At 38.1% G+C, this 19,433-nt stretch overlaps 1 protein-coding gene across 3 annotated transcripts in view; it reads right to left on the bottom strand.

Moving 5' to 3' along the window:
* Nucleotides 1–4,655: 4,655 nt before the first annotated feature.
* GCS2beta (glucosidase 2 subunit beta) overlaps nt 4,656–19,433 on the bottom strand; it is an 81,004-nt gene continuing 66,226 nt past the window's right edge. For 2 of the 3 annotated variants that reach the window (XM_053781952.2, XM_070079989.1), the window contains 4 exons: nt 13,524–13,656; nt 11,896–12,086; nt 11,594–11,737; nt 4,656–5,427 (listed from right to left, as the gene is read on the bottom strand). In XM_053781952.2, the coding sequence (XP_053637927.1) occupies nt 5,272–5,427; nt 11,594–11,737; nt 11,896–12,086; nt 13,524–13,656 (624 nt within the window). In that variant the 3' untranslated portion in view covers nt 4,656–5,271. Of the gene's footprint in view, nt 5,428–11,593; nt 11,738–11,895; nt 12,087–13,523; nt 13,657–18,752; nt 18,798–19,433 lie in introns of all 3 variants that reach the window. The other variant, XM_070079985.1, reaches the window with a different exon arrangement.

The following is a 19,433-nucleotide window of genomic DNA, read 5'->3' as shown; positions in this document are numbered from 1 at the left end:
TCCAAGATCACAACATTGTATCAATTGCATCTGCTAGAAAAATGATAGGATGGAGAATGAGAACCTTCAAAACTAGGGATGCCAAGCCCATGATAACACTCTTCAGGTTGCTTGTTCTATCTAGGCTGGAATTTTGCTGCACACTAACAGCACCTTTCAAGGCAGGTGAAATTGCTGATGGCACACACAAGTGCTATAAAACACCTAAATTACTGGGAACATTTCAAGTTCCTCGACCTATACTCCCTGAAACGCAGGCAGTAGAGATGCATGATTATATACACTTGGAAAATCCTAGAGTGATTAGTACCATATTTGCACACGAAAATCACTCCCTATGAAAGCGAAAGACTAGGCAGATGATGCAACATCCCCCCAATGAAAAGCAGGGGTGCCACATGCATGATAAGAGACAACACAATAAGTGTCAGGGGCCCCAAGACTGTTCAATTGTCTCCTAGCATACATAAGGGGGGATTACCAATAGATCTCTGGCTGTCTTCAAGAAGGCTTGAACAGGCACCTAAAGTCAGTATCTGACCAGCTGGGCTGTGGTTCATACGTCGGTTAACATGCGGCCAACAGTAACAGCCTGGTTGATCAGGCCCTGATTCACTATGAGGCCTGGTCACAGACCAGACTGCAGGGAGCATTGAGCCCAGAAACCCCCTCCAGGTATACTCCAGGTACTACACAAATTATGTCACTTGTCCAATAAACATCCAACTGGCCAGTCTAATATGCATTTAGGAATGCACTGACATTATTTATACAATTATTACAATAATGCAGTAGTCTCCTTAACAGTAAATCTTCTATTTTTTTGTGTGAATAAAAATTCAAAATGGAAAGCAAGCATAATATAATTATTATTATTATTATAATCAAAAGGAAGCGCTAAGCCACAAGGGCTATACAGCAAGCATAATATAAGAGGGGCTGGAGACGTGACCCCTCAAGGAAGATTCCTTGATGTTGGTGAGGGGCTCTTGATTTAGGGAATTGGATCTGTGCTCCAGTTCCCCGAATTAAGCCTGAATGCCTTCCACATCCCCTTCCCCCAGGCGCTGTATAATCCTCCGGGTTTAGCGCTTCCCCCTTGATTATAATAATAATAATGTAGACGTGACTAAGGAACAGGGGAAATGTTTTTTTAGTGCCATGAATGTCTACATTGTTTATTCTGGACCCTATTTTGAAATTGACAATTTTTGAATTTTGCGTGAAATTGGCCAAATTACTGATTTCTGATCACTTCATTGAGTAGTTGAAATAGATAAATGGGTGGCTTCTTGTACTCAATCAATAGAAGAAATACTAGTAAAATAGCAATCAGTTTGGTCAACGGGAACAATGGAGTTGCCAAAAATTGGGCACAAAGTGAGCAAAATTGCCAATGCATAAATATCACAGACAGCTAACTTTGCAGGATCGTAATTCTGTAAGTTTTCCATCAAATTTTGTACTTTTGGTTTCATTACCTTGTGAAAAAGATTCTCTACCATTTCATAAGAAAATTTTTTTTTTTTTTTAAATTTTGCGACCCTAAGACCAAGTCTGAGAGCACGGGTCACAACTTTGAAAGGGTTTAAAGAACTGCTTTGTTTTATTTACAAAAGTACTAGAACAGCTTGGTTGGTCACAGCTTTAATCGTATACTGTTTCTAACAAACTTTACCATCATCATCAACTTGTTACTTTCATGACCAATTCAAAGTCAATATTATTGAAATCATAATCCCACAGCATGTAAAGCTATTTGAAGTCTAATTTTTAGCATTTCACAATCCATATCTATACCTTTTTCAGGTTTGACCACAGGAAAGGGAGGGGTAACTCCAAATTCCTTGGATTGAGAGATCTCAAGCCCTAGCATCAAGGCATACTCCTTAAGTATTAAATTTATATAAAGCACTAAATCTGTCAAGGTAACACAACACCTGGAGAACTGGCAAGTAATAAGGTTTGATCCAAAAGAAAACACAGTTTCACTTTGTCAGATCAAGAGTCCATCACCAAGAAGTAAGGAACTCTCGTAGAGGAGTAAATTTAGCTAAAACCTACCAGACTTCTATTTCATTAACCTAAATTTAGCAGTTATTTTTCATCATCATTGAAACAATTTCAAAAGATTAAGACTGATATTTGCTGTAGAGTTATAGCAACAATGAATTTTCACTGGACTTGTTTGGACAAATGATCGTTGTTGTATAAGCAAAGATTGCAAATTCCTGAATAGAAAAGTATGACATATAACAAACAAGAGTAGTGTTAAGTGAAGGCAGCAGCTTAACTGACTACACACTGTACACTTATTAAAAATTATACCTTGTCAATTTGCAAACCAGAATTTTCCTAATTAATTTTTTTTTTTAACACATCGGCTGATTCCCACCAAGGCAGGGTGGCGCGAGAAAGAATAACTTTCATCATTCACTCCATCACTGTCTTGCCAGAGGGCTGGTTTACACTAGTTATAATAATGCAACATTAACATCCTCCTTCAGAGTGCAGACACTGTACTTCCCATCTCCAGGACTCAAGTCCGGCCTGCTGGTTTCCCTGAATCCCTTCATAAATGTTACTTTGTTCACACTCCAACAGCACGTCAAGTATTAAAAACCATTTGACTCCATTCACTCATCAAGTATGCTCATGCATGCTTGCTGGAAGTCCAAACCCCTCGCACACAAAACCTCCTTTACCCCCTCCCTCCAACCCTTTCTAGGCCGACCCCTACCCCACCTTCCCTCCACTACAGATTTATATACTCTCAAAGTCATTCTGTTTTGTTACATTCTCCCTACATGTCCGAACCACCTCAACAACCCCTCCTCAGCCCTCTGGATAATAGTTTTGGTAATCCCACACCTTCTCCTAATTTCCAAACTACGAATTTTCTGTATTACTGTATTACTAAATCTGTATGGGCTATACAGCACCTACGGAATGAGAGGTAACCAGGTTTGATCCAATTCCTTGAATCAAGAGCCCCATCACCTACATCAAGATGCTCTTTTAAAGGGTCTAATATAGATCATAGCAGGTTACATCACATTATTATTTATAACTAAGTCCATACTGTGGAGCATGTGCAAGACCAAATAATTTTTACATTCAAAAGAAAGCACCAAACCCAAAGGTACCTATGTACTGCACCTGAGGAATATGAAGTAATCAGGTTTGATCCAATAATATTTTTATTTATTATCACACTGGCTGATTCCCACCAAGGCAGGGTGGCCCGAAAAAGAAAAACTTTCACCATCATTCACTCCATCACTGTCTTGCCAGAAGGGTGCTTTACACTACAGTTTTTAAACTGCAACATTAACACCCCTCCTTCAGAGTGCAGGCACTGTACTTCCCATCTCCAGGACTCAAGCCCAGCCTGCCGGTTTCCCTGAACCCCTTCATAAATGTTACTTTGCTCACACTCCAACAGCATGTCAAGTATTAAAAACCATTTGTCTCCATTCACTCCTATCAAACACGCTCACGCATGCCTGCTGGAAGTCCAAGCCCCTCGCACACAAAACCTCCTTTACCCCCTCTCTCCAACCTTTCCTAGGCCGACCCCTACCCCGCCTTCCTTCCACTACAGACCGATACACTCTTGAAGTCATTCTGTTTCGCTCCATTCTCTCTACATGTCCGAACCACCTCAACAACCCTTCCTCAGCCCTCTGGACAACAGTTTTGGTAATCCCGCACCTCCTCCTAACTTCCAAACTACGAATTCTCTGCATTATATTCACACCACACATTGCCCTCAGACATGACATCTCCACTGCCTCCAGCCTTCTCCTCACTGCAACATTCATCACCCATGCTTCACACCCATATAAGAGCGTTGGTAAAACTATACTCTCATACATTCCCCTCTTTGCCTCCAAGGACAAAGTTCTTTGTCTCCACAGACTCCTAAGTGCACCACTCACTCTTTTCCCCTCATCAATTCTATGATTCACCTCATCTTTCATAGACCCATCCGCTGACACGTCCACTCCCAAATATCTGAATACATTTACCTCCTCCATACTCTCTCCCTCCAATCTGATATTCAATCTTTCATCACCTAATCTTTTTGTTATCCTCATAACCTTACTCTTTCCTGTATTCACCTTTAATTTTCTTCTTTTGCACACCCTACCAAATTCATCCACCAATCTCTGCAACTTCTCTTCAGAATCTCCCAAGAGCACAGTGTCATCAGCAAAGAGCAGCTGTGACAACTCCCACTTTGTGTGTGATTCTTTATCTTTTAACTCCACGCCTCTTGCCAAGACCCTCGCATTTACTTCTCTTACAACCCCATCTATAAATATATTAAACAACCACGGTGACATCACACATCCTTGTCTAAGGCCTACTTTTACTGGGAAATAATTTCCCTCTTTCCTACATACTCTAACTTGAGCCTCACTATCCTCGTAAAAACTATAATCAAACTAAGCCTAAATCTGTAAGGGTCAGGTCTGATCCATGAAATAAGCATTAAACAGTAAACAACAAAGGCTCCTCAAATTGATCAAATTCAAAATTGTGACTGGCATGAAGACTGAAGGTGTGGGCAGTTAAAAAGTGCTCATAACCATAGTATTATGGTTATGGTTCAGGCTGCAAAAAGGTTCATTAAAAAAGTTCCATAAGAATCAGCTTTTACATTTTACTAAGAAAACATCAGGTTATTAATGAAGTTTATTATTAAATTTCCACAAATGCTATTATTTATCATGTTTTAGAGGAATGTAATCATCACAGGTACCAGCTTAAACACTCACTCAAACTGAATTTAAATAATACAGAATTTATATGCACAGACAAATAAATGAAAAAATTATTACAGTACAATTATTACACAAGTTAATTTTTATTGTGAAAATATTGTGTGACTAAGTACTAATTGCTACAGTAAACAACAATGTGTAACAGAAGTGCATTTTAACCAAACCCAAATAAAATAGTGCTGAACATTTAGTATTATTAAAAAGATTAATTGAACCTTGCTTCAAATTACCAGTCTGGTATAATATACTCTGTCATCTTTTACACTAGTACATTTTAAAGAAACTGAAAATATATTTAATCAGCATAAATCCCAAACCAATGTGAATCTCGAAATGAGTAACATGACACAATATTTTATCTTAAACAAGAAGATAAGTTTACTCTCTGAAATAAAATACATGAATTTTTAAAATTCGCATTTAATTACAGTTACAAAAAAAATATAATGTACAAAATCCTGGAGTTACATTACAAGAGTCACTACAACTCTATATGGCTGTGATCTGTGCTCTCGTCTCCGTTAGTCTCCTCCGGTTTGGTACATACTGCTGGACTGGTTAAAAGGAATAAGTATTCGCATCGATTTGGTTCAGAAACACCTATAAGCTTCGTTTCAGTCCCACAGGATATTTGAACCTGAAATTATGATAATTTGATACATCATATGCAACAAAAGATAATCAATAATTATAAACAAGAAACATAAAAGTGAACAGTGATTAGCAAACTACTTGTGATATTTCATATATGAAACATTACAAAAAAGAAAATTCCATTAGAAACCATAAAAAACATATATAGGATACTCCATTCACAGCTACTTAATGAATCAATATTTCATGTTTATTTGAGGGTCACCCTACCTAAGTGGGCGATGGCTGGTGGGGTAAAAAAAAAAAAAAAAAAAAGAAGTGTGATACAGTAATCACTGATATGAATAAATCAAACAGGCCAGATTATGAGAATTTTTTTTTATTAACACATCAACCATTTTCCACTGAGGCAGGGTGACCTGAAAAAGAAGAAACATTTTCATCATTCACTCCACTGTCTTGCCAGAGGCATACCTACACTAATTTAAAAAAAAAATGCAACTTTTCAACAACCCTTCCTTCAGAGTGCAGGCGCTATACTTCCCACCTTCAGGATTCAAGTCTGGTTAACCGCTTTCCCTGAATCCCTTCATAAATGTTGCTTTGCTCACACTCCAACAGCATGTAAGGTCATAAAACCCCTTGTCTCCACTTGCTCCTATCTGACACATTAACTGACTCTTGCTTGAAGTCCAAGCAGCTCGCACACAAAACCTCCTTTACCCCCTTCCTCCAACCTTTCCTAGAACAACTCCTACCTGCCTTCCTTCCACTATAGATTTATACACCTTTTAAATCATTCTATTGTGTTCCAGCCTCTCTAAATGTCCGAACCACCTCAACAACCCCTCCTCAGCCCTCTGGATAATACTTAAGAACATAAGAAAGGAGGAACACTGCAGTAGGCCTGTTGGCCCATACTGGGCAGGTCCTTCACAAATCCAACCCACTAACAGAATACTTGCCCAACCCACTTTAGTGCTACCCTAACAATAAGCTCTGATAAATCCACTAGCTCGTGTGCATGTTCCACTCAAATTCAACCTTTCTCACTCGTATATTTATCCAACCTAAACTTGAAATTACCCAAGGTTTTAGCCTCAATCACCCTACTAGGCAGATTGTTCCACTCATCAATCCCCTATTTCCAATCCAATATTTTCCTATATCCGTTGTAAATCTAAACTAATTTGAATGCATCATTGCAGGCTCTCTCTTGGAGGGACATCTTCAAGACACTATATTCTTTTTTTCAACACACCGGCTGTATCCCACTGAGGCAGGGTGGCCCAAAAGGAAAAATGAAAGTTATTTTTTTTTTTCAACAAGTCGGCCGTCTCCCACCGAGGCAAGGTGACCCAAAAAAGAAAGAAAATCCCCAAAAAGAAAATACTTTCATCATCATTCAACACTTTCACCACACTCACACATTATCACTGCTTTTGCAGAGGTGCTCAGAATACAACAGTTTAGAAGCATATACGTATAAAGATACACAACATATCCCTCCAAACTGCCAATATCCCAAACCCCTCCTTTAAAGTGCAGGCATTGTACTTCCCATTTCCAGGACTCAAGTCCGACTATATGAAAATAACCGGTTTCCCTGAATCCCTTCACTAAATATTACCCTGCTCACACTCCAACAGATCGTCAGGTCCCAAGTATCATTTGTCTCCATTCACTCCTATCTAACACGCTCATGCACGCTTGCTGGAAGTCCAAGCCCCCTTGCCCACAAAACCTCCTTTACCCCCTCTTTCCAACCCTTTCGAGGACGACCCCTACCCCTCCTTCCTTCCCCTATAGATTTATATGCTTTCCATGCCATTCTACTTTGATCCATTCTCTCTAAATGACCAAACCACCTCAACAACCCCTCTTCTGCCCTCTGACTAATGCTTTTATAAACTCAACACCTTCTCCTAATTTCCACACTCCGAATTTTCTGCATAATATTTACACCACACATTGCCCTTAGACAGGACATCTCCACTGCCTCCAACCGTCTCCTCGCTGCTGCATTTACCACCCAAGCTTCACATCCATATAAGAGTGTTGGTACTACTATACTTTCATACATTCCCTTCTTTGCCTCCATAGATAACGTTTTTTGACTCCACATATACCTCAACGCACCACTCGCCTTTTTTCCCTCATCAATTCCATGATTAACCTCATCCTTCATAAATCCATCCGCCAACATGTCAACTCCCAAGTATCTGAAAAACATTCACTTCTTCCATACTCCTCCTCCCCAATTTGATATTCAATTTTTCTTTATCTAAATCATTTGATACCCTCATCACCTTACTCTTTTCTATGTTCACTTTCAACTTTCTACCTTTACACACATTCCCAAACTCATCCACTAACCTTTGCAATTTTTCTTTAGATTCTCCCATAAGCACAGTATCATCAGCAAAAAGTAACTGTGTCAGTTCCCATTTTGAATTTGATTCCCCATAATTTAATCCCACCCCTCTCCCGAACACCCTAGCATTTACTTATTTTACAACCCCATCTATAAATATATTAAACAACCATGGTGACATTACACATCCCTGTCTAAGACCTACTTTTACCGGGAAGTACTATTCTCCCTCTCTTCTACATACCCTAACCTGAGCCTCACTATCCACATAAAAGCTCTTTAAAGCATTTATTAACTTACCACCTATTCCATATACTTGCAACATCTGCCACATTGCTCCTCTATCCACTCTATCATATGCCTTTTCTAAATCCATAAATGCAATAAAAACTTCCCTACCTTTATCTAAATACTGTTCACATATATGCTTCAATGTAAACACTTGATCTACACATCCCCTACCCACTCTGAAGCCTCCCTGCTCATCCGCAATCCTACATTCTGTCTCACCTCTAATTCTTTCAATTATAACCCTACCGTACACTTTTCCTGGTATACTCAATAAACTTATTCTTCTATAATTTTTACCATCTCTTTTGTCCCCTTTCCCTTTATATAAAGGGACTATACATGCTCTCCGCCAATCCCTAGGTACCTTCCCCTCTTTCATACATTTATTAAACAAAAGTACCAACCACTCCAACACTATATCCCCCCCTGCTTTTAACATTTCTGTCATGATCCCATCAGTTCCAGCTGCTTTACCCCCTTTCATTCTACATAATGCCTCATGTACCTCCACCACACTTACATTTTGCTCTTCTTCACTCCTAAAAGATGGTATACCTCCCTGGCCAGTGCATGAAATACCGCCTCCCTTTCTTCCTCAACATTTAAAAGTTCCTCAAAATATTCTCGCCATCTACCTAATACCTCCCTCTCCCCATCTACTAACTCCCCTACTCTGTTTTTAACTGACAAATCCATACTTTCCCTAGGCTTTCTTAACTTAACTCACTCCAAAATTTTTTCTTATTTTCATTAAAATTTCTGGACAGTGCCTCTCCCACTCTTTCATCTGCTCTCCTTTTGCACTCTCTCACCACTCTCTTCACCTTTCTTTTACTCTCCATATACTCTGCTCTTCTCATAACACTTCTGCTTTGTAAAAACCTCTCGTAAGCTACCTTTTTCTCTTTTATCACACCCTTTACTTCATCATTCCACCAATCACTCCTCTTTCCTCCTGCCCCCACCCTCCTATAACCACAAACTTCTGCCCCACATTCTAATACTGCATTTTTAAAACTATTCCAACCCTCTTCAACCCCCCCACTACTCATCTTTGCACTAGCCCACCTTTCTGCCAATAGTCGCTTATATCTCGCCCGAACTTCCTCCTCCCTTAGTTTATACACTTTCACCTCCCTCTTACTTGTTGTTGCCACCTTTTACATTTAGTAATTTATGCAGGAGAAGGGATTACTAGCCCCTTGCTCCTGGCATTTTAGTCGCCTCTTACAACATGCATGGCTTATGGAGGAAGAATTCTGTTCCACTTCCCCATGGAGGTAAGAGGAAATAAACAACAAGAACAAGAACTAGAAAGAAAATAGAAGAAAACTCAGGTGGGTGTGTATATATATGCTTGTACATGTATGTGTAGTGTGACTTAAGTGTAAGTAGAAGTAGCAAGATGTATCTGAAATCTTGCATGTGTATGAGACAGAAAAAAAAGACACCAGCAATCCTACCATCGTGTAAAACAATTACAGGCTTTCGTTTTACACTCACTTGGCAGGATGGTAGTACCTCCCTGAGTACTACCGTCCTACTACCTACACTACCAACCTACTACCTACACTATTTATATACCCTTTATTAATACCCATCTTCCACTTCTACACTTCGATCATGTCTGCCCTCATTCTTCGTCTTACAAGTGAATGAATTTAAGGGACTTCAATCTTTCTTCATACGAAAGATTTCTAATGCTATGAATTAATTTTGTCATTCTTCGCTGAATGTTTTCTAACAAATTTATATCCTCTCTGTAATATGGAAACCAGAATTGAGCTGTATAATCTAGGTGAGGACCTATTAATGATATATAAAGCTGTATTATAACAGCTGGACTTCTGTTGCTTACACTTCTTGATATAAAACCCAGTAATCTATTTGCCTTATTATATATGCTTAGGCATTGTGTCTTGGTTTAAGGTTACTGCTCACTGTAACCCCAAAGTCCTTTTCGCATTCTGTACGGCTAAGTTCTACATTATTAAGCTGATAGGTGCTAGGGTTATGAACATTCTCGAGCTTTAGAACTTTGCATTTATCTACAATGAACTGCATCTGCCACTTTTCTGACTCCCAAACATAATATACGATATATAAAGCGGCCCAGAGCGATAAAATACACATAAAGTACACTTATTACTTAGCTTAAAATATGTGTAGTCTTAATGTAGGACAAGAGGTGAGTAGTATTTATTTGTAGGTTAGGTGTACATAGCTGGTAGGTGTAGCTATGTAGCCCATCTGAGCTACATAGCTACACCTACCTACATAGCTATACAATATTTAAAGCAGCCCAGTGATATTATTACCATCGATATACCTTGTTCACTGAGTTTAATAATTTCTAACAAGTACCTTTAGATGCTATCACAAACAAAGGGAGAAGTAATGAGAAGTCATGCTGAGAATTGTAAACAAAGCTGAATGCGTTATGGGGAGTCACTGGGTCAAAGGCGGATCGATACACATTTTCTCTGGTGCTGGACCAAAGAAATCGGAATTTTTTTCCTCCTCCTGGCTACCACACCTCATATTTATGTGAAATTTATTGTACTGTGGGTGTGTGTATCATGTGTATATGCTATGTAACCTGTTTCTTATAAAATTTTGAAGAAAATATCATAGGGGTAAAGGAGGTTTTGTGGGCGAGGGGCTTGGACTTCCAGCAAGCGTGCATGAGCGTGTTAGATAGGAGTGAATGGAGGCGAATGGTATTTGGGACCTGACCAGCTGTTGGAGTGTGAGCAGGGTAATATTTAGTGAAGGGATTCAGGAAAACCGGTTATTTTTATATAGCCAGACTTGAGTCCTGGAAATGGGAAGGACAATGCCTGCACTTTAAAGGAGGGGTTTGGAATATTGGCAGTTTGGAGGGATATGTTGTGTATCTTTATATGTATATACTTCTAAACTGTTGTATTCTGAGCACCTCTGCAAAAACAGTGATAATGTGTGAGTGTGGTGAAAGTGTTGAATGATGATGAAAGTATTTTCTTTTTGGGGATTTTCTTTCTTTTTTGAGTCACCCTGCCTCGGTGGGAGACGGCTGACTTGTTAAAAAAAAAAAAAAAAAAAAGAAACATAAAATATGCAATAGCTTTAAAACCCTTGAAATTTTGGAAAATTTCCATTCATAATGGAGAGACGTGCTCACAGAGAATGCAAACAAACCAAGTCGCATGCAGTGACTATATTAGAAAGTCAGGTGGGGGGAACCATATAGCAAGTTTTGGTCATAATTTGAAGTGTCCATATTAGCGAAACGCTGTAAAGCGGGGCCTTACTGTATATCTCCTTTTGAGGTTCTGTAGTGACTTATTCTACATCAAACCAATCTAGAGATTAAACCTGCCTTAGGATACTGCTATTCAAATGGGTTAAGTCAAAAAGTAGTAGTATAATGCAGTAGGTTTGCCTAAAGTAATCTGACTATACTGTAATCAGGTAAACTGTGGTTTAACCAAATAAAAGGCAGTAATATACATAAAATTCATGTTCTAAGTTTTATACACTAACTGCAAACAATTTGACTCACATCAGCAGATCTAGTAGGCCCATTCCAACAGGCCTGACCATTGCTATATAACATTCTGCTGTATTTGTATTCTTCTGGTCCCGTCCACTCGCCCCACTGACCAAGCCGTGTTTCACCATGACCAGATTTGGGTTTCTGGATTGCCTGTAATTAATAAATAACAACAATTTGATACAAGTTATGATAAATTCTTAAGGATATGCAAAAATTACAAACTGATGAGCTAAATTCCATATTTATAAGTATCCTCATAACTTTGCTAAGAAGAAAATACTACGAAATTTAATAAACCATCAACACACCTTATCAAACGGACAAAGTCTGTAGGTGTATTCTCTATCTGTATATTCAAAGCAGTTTCCTTCAAGAACCCTAAATTCTTCCTCTGGCCCATAGTCTTTTTCTTGAGATTCTTCCAGTGATTTCAATTCCCTGGCCAAATCTCTGACGTGCCTGTCTGCTTCATCAAACTGTTCACGAGCTTCATTAGCCACTGTTTGAGAAAAAAAAGTGTGTGAATACACCACATATCAGTATTAAGGAAATGAAATATTATATTCACAAAAAATACTTAAACCCTAAGGGTTACTCAATGCTACACAGCAGAAGAAAAGAAAAAAAAATGGTAGACGGGGAGAGATAGAGGTGTTGAGGGAAGGACAGTGAAGAAAGTGAGGAAGGGAAAGGAAGGGGAGACAGGGAAAAGGGGGAAAAAGATTCAAAGTTGATGTAATAATTTTTTTTTTTTTTTTTTTTCAACAAGTCGGCCGTCTCCCACCGAGGCAGGGTGACCCAAAAAAGAAAGAAAATCCCCAAAAAGAAAATACTTTCATCATCATTCAACACTTTCACCACACTCGCACATTATCACTGTTTTTGCAGAGGTGCTCAGAATACAACAGTCTAGAAGCATACACATATAAAGATACACAACATATCCCTCCAAACTGCCAATATCCCAAACCCCTCCTTTAAAGTGCAGGCATTGTACTTCCCATTTCCAGGACTCAAGTCCGACTATATGAAAATAACCGGTTTCCCTGAATCCCTTCACTAAATATTACCCTGCTCACACTCCAACAGATCGTCAGGTCCCAAGTACTATTCGTCTCCATTCACTCCTATCTAACACGCTCACGCACGCTTGCTGGAAGTCCAAGCCCCTTGCCCACAAAACCTCCTTTACCCCCTCTCTCCAACCCTTTCGAGGACGACCCCTACCCCGCCTTCCTACCCCTATAGATTTATATGCTTTCCATGTCATTCTACTTTGATCCATTCTCTCTAAATGACCAAACCACCTCAACAACCCCTCTTCTGCCCTCTGACTAATACTTTTATTAACTCCACACCTTCTCCTAATTTCCACACTCCGAATTTTCTGCATAATATTTACACCACACACTGCCCTTAAACAGGACATCTCCACTGCCTCCAACCGTCTCCTCGCTGCTGCATTTACCACCCAAGCTTCACACCCATATAAGAGTGTTGGTACTACTATACTTTCATACATTCCCTTCTTTGCCTCCATAGATAACGTTTTTTGACTCCACATATACCTCAACGCACCACTCACCTTTTTTCCTTCATCAATTCTATGATTAACCTCATCCTTCATAAATCCATCCGCCAACACGTCAACTCCCAAGTATCTGAAAACATTCACTTCTTCCATACTCCTCCTCCCCAATTTGATATCCAATTTTTCTTTATCTAAATCATTTGATACCCTCATCACCTTACTCTTTTCTATGTTCATTTTCAACTAAAGAAACTAAAGAAAATGAAATGTTATAAATGATAACTACAAACATTTCTGTTTATATAACATTATCTAAACTCAGGTCTGCAGTGACTAAGGTACAACCAATGAACAGAAATAATTCTTTAAATAAACACTACATTAATTACTGTCATAAAATCTGACCATCAACAAGTTTCTGGGTTTCATCGTCATATTTAGGGCCGTCTTCCTCTTCCTTCTGTTCTCCTTCCTTGGCATCATCGTGGTCATCTTCAGAATTGTCATACTCTTCACTATCTTCATCCTCACTTTCATCCTAATCAACATCAGTAATATATTAGCAAATTTGTACATGCACTTTTAAGAAAATGTTATCATAAACCAAAGAGGTACAGTAGTTTAATCTTAACCATAAAGTAAAATATTTGTTCCTGAAAATATATACATGTAGTTGTAAATTGATTGTAAAATTCTATGAGAAACAGCATGGCACCACAACAGCTGTGGTAAGAGTTAGTGTGCTACATTTGTAATCAATCAACTATCCTAGTGTTATGAAAGCAGTACATCACAGGACATCAAAAACACTTCAACCCCTACAACAGGGATTGAAGTAAATTCTCAGTGTATATAGACTAAGAGATACACACCCTGATGTACAATATATTTCAAGTACAGGAGGACCCTGCCTTACAGTGGTACACTTTACAGCATTTCGCTAATGCAGTGGTTTTCAATTACGGTGCACCCCCCGTGAATTCGCAGTTCCGAATTTACGGCTTCAGTAATTCATGAATTTTTCCTTGCAACCGAAATAATAATTGTTTGCTGAAATCTCCACAAATTCACAGAATTTTTTTTGGCTTTTTTTGTGGCAACATATAATTTTTTGTGTTTTAACAGTAAATATCAAGAAAAATATAATTTAAATTATTACCGTATATTTAAGGAGGGGTGTTAATGTTGCAGTTTAAAAACTGAAGTGTAAAGCACCCTTCTGGCAAGACAGTGATGGAGTTTTTCTTTTTCGGGCCACCCTGCCTTGGTGGGAATCGGCCAGTGTGATAATAAATAATAAATATTTATTGTATGTACAGTATACCAAAGAAAACAAAGTTGCATGAATTACAGTACAGTACTGTATATGGGTTGATCTTTACATTCTTTTTTTTTTTTTTTTAAGGGTGATGTATGAAGCTGAGTTTGAAATTAAATTGTAGTGTTTTGGGGAATATTTAGGGTTTAACCCTTTCGGCTTACACATCAGGGTTTTTGACGTACTACTACACCTAAATTCTAGTGCCCTCAAATCTAGTGAGAGAAAACTGGTAGGTCTACATATGAAAGAATGGGTCTATGCGGTCAGTGTGCGCAGTATAAAAAAACTCCTGCAGCACACAGTGTGTAATGAGAAAAAAAAAACTTTGACCGTGTTTTTGGATTAAAACAGCAAATCTGCACTGTATTTTCGTATGGTATTTATTGTTGTATTCTAGTTTTCCTGGTCTCATTTTATAGAATGGAAGACATACTACAGAAATTGAGATGATTTTGACTGGTTTTACAATGAAAAGTACCTTGAAATTGAGCTCAAAGTAACAGAAATGTTTGATTTTTACCAAAGTTCAAAAGTAAACATATCATGCTAAGCGTCCAATAAATGGGTGGTTTCTTGTACTCGTTCGATAGAAAAAAATGGAATTCTAGCAAAATAGTTATGATTTTTGTCGACTAGTACACTGGAATTGGCCGAAAATAGGGCTCAAAGTGGGCAAAATCGTCGATGCGTAAACATCTCCGAGACCTCTAACTTCGCGAGAGCATAATTCCGTACGTTTTCCATCAAATTCCATACTTTTGATGTCATTATGATCAGGAAAAGATTCTCTATCTTTTCATAAGAAAAAAAAAATTTTTTTTTTGGAAATTTGGGTGACATTGAGAACAAGTCTGGGAGAGGGCCTGGAGACCTTGAAAGGGTTAAACTATAGAAATATGCATTTTTTCAACCACATCTAGAATTTGCGGGTGGTCTTGGAACATAACCCCCGGAAATTTGGGGGGACTACTATATACCCATTCCTCATTTATTTCCACTTCGTATAATAAATATATTCACCACTCGCTATAAGCTAAGGATGAAAATATTTCAAGATAAGTAATGTGTCCTAGGTAGACAGCAACCTCCCAGGGAGGTATTACCGTCTTGCGAAGTGAGTGTAAAACGAAAGCCTGTAATTGTTTTACATGATGGTAGAATTGCTGGTGTCCTTTTTTCTGTCTCATGAACATGCAATATTTCAGGAACCGTCTTGATACTTCTACTTGCACTCAGGTCACACTACACATACATGTACAAGCATATATATACACACCCCTCTGGGTTTTCTTCTATTTTCTTTCTAATTCTTATTCTTGTTTATCTCCTCTTATCTCCATGGGAAAGTGGAACAGAATTCTTCCTTGGTAAGCCATGTGTGTTGTAAGAGGCGACTAAAATCCCAGGAGCAAGGGACTAGTAACCCCTTCTCCTGTACAGATTACTTTTGTTTTTCTTTTTGGGCCACCCTGCCTTGGTGGGATACGGCCGCTTTGTTGAAAAAAAGAAAAAGTAATGTGTGTACTGTATATGTATTTTTAGGCCTAGTTATATAGCTTACTTAATCTATGATAGTGTAAAAATGCTATCAGGCTTTTATATGCATTTGAAAGCAATTTTTGCTATACAGCAATAGCCCAGAACCTAACCTGCTGTATAAGCAGGGCCCACCTGTATACACACGCTAAAAGATACTACTCTGTGTATACTGTACCCTGTTATCTGCTCTAGGTTAAAGAAAGCCTTCTAGTGTTAATATATAGTTTGGAGCTCCTTAACCTGTTACAATATAGGAGAAATGATTTAATAAAATTCAGGCCAAAAAGAGAGCCTATAAAAAAAAAAAAAACAGAATAGGCAGGGCTCAAATTCATGGCAAGTGATTTGTAAAACTCCAGGTCAGTATGTAAGCCAGTGGGCCAGCTGGCCCACTGGCTTACGTACTGACCTGGAGTTTTACGACTCACTTGCCATTAGTTCAAGCCCCACCCGCGTCGTGGTTTGTTTGCAATTTTATTACAATTTCATGAGTCAGGAGCCTATAAAACAAAAACATTTGTTTATAACACTTCATGAAATGTGCTTCCAAATTTTCTATGCAGCCTGAGTACTACATTTACATTCCAGCTGTGAATAAATAACCTTAACACTTTAACTAGACATAACAGAAATAATTAATTGTTGGAGAACTAGGAGCATCGAGTAGGTAGACATAAATCATAATGGTCACAAATGAAATTTTGCATATCATAATTTATGCAGTAATTGTGAATGAGTGATAAAAGATGCAAAAAACCACAAAGGGAGTTGACTGATAGCTTTAGGCCTTTTGTGTTGCAATCAGCACATCAGGAGCTTGCAATATTGCAGAATTAGAGTAGGAAACAAAACTGCCTGGATTTACTACTATAATTCTGCAACACTGCAAGCTTCTGATGTGTTGATTGCAACACAAAAGGCCTAGAGCTATCATTCAACTCCCCCTGTAGTTATTTTGCATATCATAATTTACATCAGGTAAGCAACTTGGCCCTGATGCTCTAAATTTAATCCCAGTCAAAAATATGTACTTTATGAATCGTATCATAGCAGTTTTTTGTGTTTAACCCTTTTGGGGTTTCGGCCGTACTAGTACGACTTATGCACCAGGGTTTTTGACGTACTAGTACGCATAAATTCTAGCGTCCTCAAATCTAGCAAGAGAAAGCTGGTAGGTCTACATATGAAAGAATGGGTCTATGTGGTCAGTGTGCACAGTATAAAAAAAATTCTGCAGCACACAGTGCGTAATGAAAAAAAAAAAACTTTGACCGTGTTTTTTGTTTAAAACAGCAACTTTGCACTGTATTTTCGTATGGTATTTATTGTTGTATTCTAGTTTTCCTGGTCTCATTGTATAGAATGGAGGACATATTACAGAAATTGAGATGATTTTGACTGGTTTTACAATGAAAAGTACCTTGAAATTGAGCTCAAAGTAACATAAATGTTCGATTTTTACCAAAGTTCAAAAGTAAACAGATCATGCTAAGCGTCCAATACACGCCAACTGGTGAGTCTAATATTCTTTCACAAGTGCGCTGATATTATTTATACCATTTCTACACTAATGCAGTAGTCTGCATAACAGTAAATCTTATTTTTTTTTGCGAGAATAAAAAATTAAGTGGAAAGCAAAAGAAATGTAAGAGGGGCCTAGGGACGTGACTAATGAACAGAGGAAATGTTATTTTAGTGCCAGGAATGTCTTTCTTGTTTATTCTGGATCCTATTTGGAAATTGGCATCTTTTGAAATTTGTGTGAAATTGGCAAAATTGCTAAATTCTGACCACTTTACTGGATAGCTGAAATCGGTAAATGGGTGGTTTCTTGTACTCGTTCGATAGAAAAAAACGGAGTTCTAGTGAAATAGTTATGATTTTTGTCTACTAGTACACTGGAATTGGCCGAAAATAGGGCTCAAATTGGGCAAAATCGCTGATGCGTAAACATCGTAGAGACCGCTAGCTTCGCAAGAGCATAATTCCGTAAGTTTTCCATCAAATTTCATACTTTTGGTGTCATTATGATTGGGAAAAGATTCTCTTATCTTTTCATAAGAAAATAATAATTTTTTTTTTTTTTAAATTTTGGCGACTCTGAGAGGGCCTGGCGACCCCAAAGGGTTAATAACATTATGGCAATCATAAGGGTAAGGATGCTATCCTGTGGAAACACAACACTGGTGTTACTGGGAAACAGAGTTGCAGATAGCAGTAGCAATCATACCAGTGGCATAGTAATTCTTATAATGATCAGCACTTCTGTGAAATTATACTTGCTTACCCAATATTATTAATTTCCAAAGATTGTAATCCTTATTAATTTGCATAATTCTTAAAATGTACAAAAAGTTCTTTTAACTAATAAATTTTCACAGCTCAAATGTAAACTGGTATTGCTAAAATTACTATTATTATCATTACATTACTAGAAGTAGAGCTAAACCGGCAGATATCATACAGCACCTGGGAAAAGGGAGGCAAACAGGTTCGATTCAAGAGGAGGAGGTTAAGTCTAATTTCTTGGCTTAAGAACCCCTACCTGTACCAGCATCAAAGAACCTACCTTCAGGGGATTACAAAGTAGAAATAGCTAGATGCTGTACAGTTTTGCTAACCTAAAAGACACCAGATTAATGAACATGCTTAGAAAATTTTTACATCACGAATGATATGTGCAACTTTCCTCAAGTGAAAGGATATTAACAACACATTACAAACACAAACAAGTTGTAAAGACAGCGATCATGCACCAAGCATCAGCCCCTCACCGACAAAAGGTCCCAGTTAGCTCTGGAGTTAACGTAGCGTGATATCTGCTTGACAATGATGGCAAGAAAAATTTGGAAAGGTTAGTATTTGTTGAGTAAAAACATTATATATTTATTAAGGCATCCTTTCATATTTTGAAAGCATTTTTTTTCCAACTTTTATACCTTCGAAATGGATTTCAATTATTCCTGAAAATTGCTAATAAAAATTATTATTGTATTAACACTTACAATCTAGTCAGTGAGATTATTATTTGTACAACAGATACTTAATGAGTTAACTAAAGCTTGGACGAAAAAACGCAGTCAAGATATATAATCCTCTAACTGATTTTCAATTTGCCATACGAGTCTTTTCTTAATACAATAACATTTCTGGCTTTTAGTATTAAACTTCCAATCCTGCAAATACTGCAAGCCATTAATAGAGGAGAAAAGCAGCTGGGATAAATAAGATTAAGAAATATTTAAAGCAGGAGAGGATATATTGGAGCAGTTGGTGTATTTGCTTAATACAGTGGAACCCTGAGTTTCGAACACATCGACTATCGAATGCTTTGAGTTTTGACTGCTTTTTTCGCACAATTTTGTCCCAAGTATGAAATGTGCCCAGTGTTTCAAACCGCGTACCAGACCTGTCCACCTGCCCTGTGCACCTCCCCGTGCAGGTGTCGTGAGTCA

Source organism: Cherax quadricarinatus, chromosome 6 (assembly GCF_038502225.1).
Source record: "Cherax quadricarinatus isolate ZL_2023a chromosome 6, ASM3850222v1, whole genome shotgun sequence".
Lineage (NCBI taxonomy): Eukaryota > Metazoa > Arthropoda > Malacostraca > Decapoda > Parastacidae > Cherax > Cherax quadricarinatus.
The sequence above is the reverse complement of the archived record's forward strand: the minus strand, read 5'-3'. Positions and strand labels throughout refer to the sequence as shown.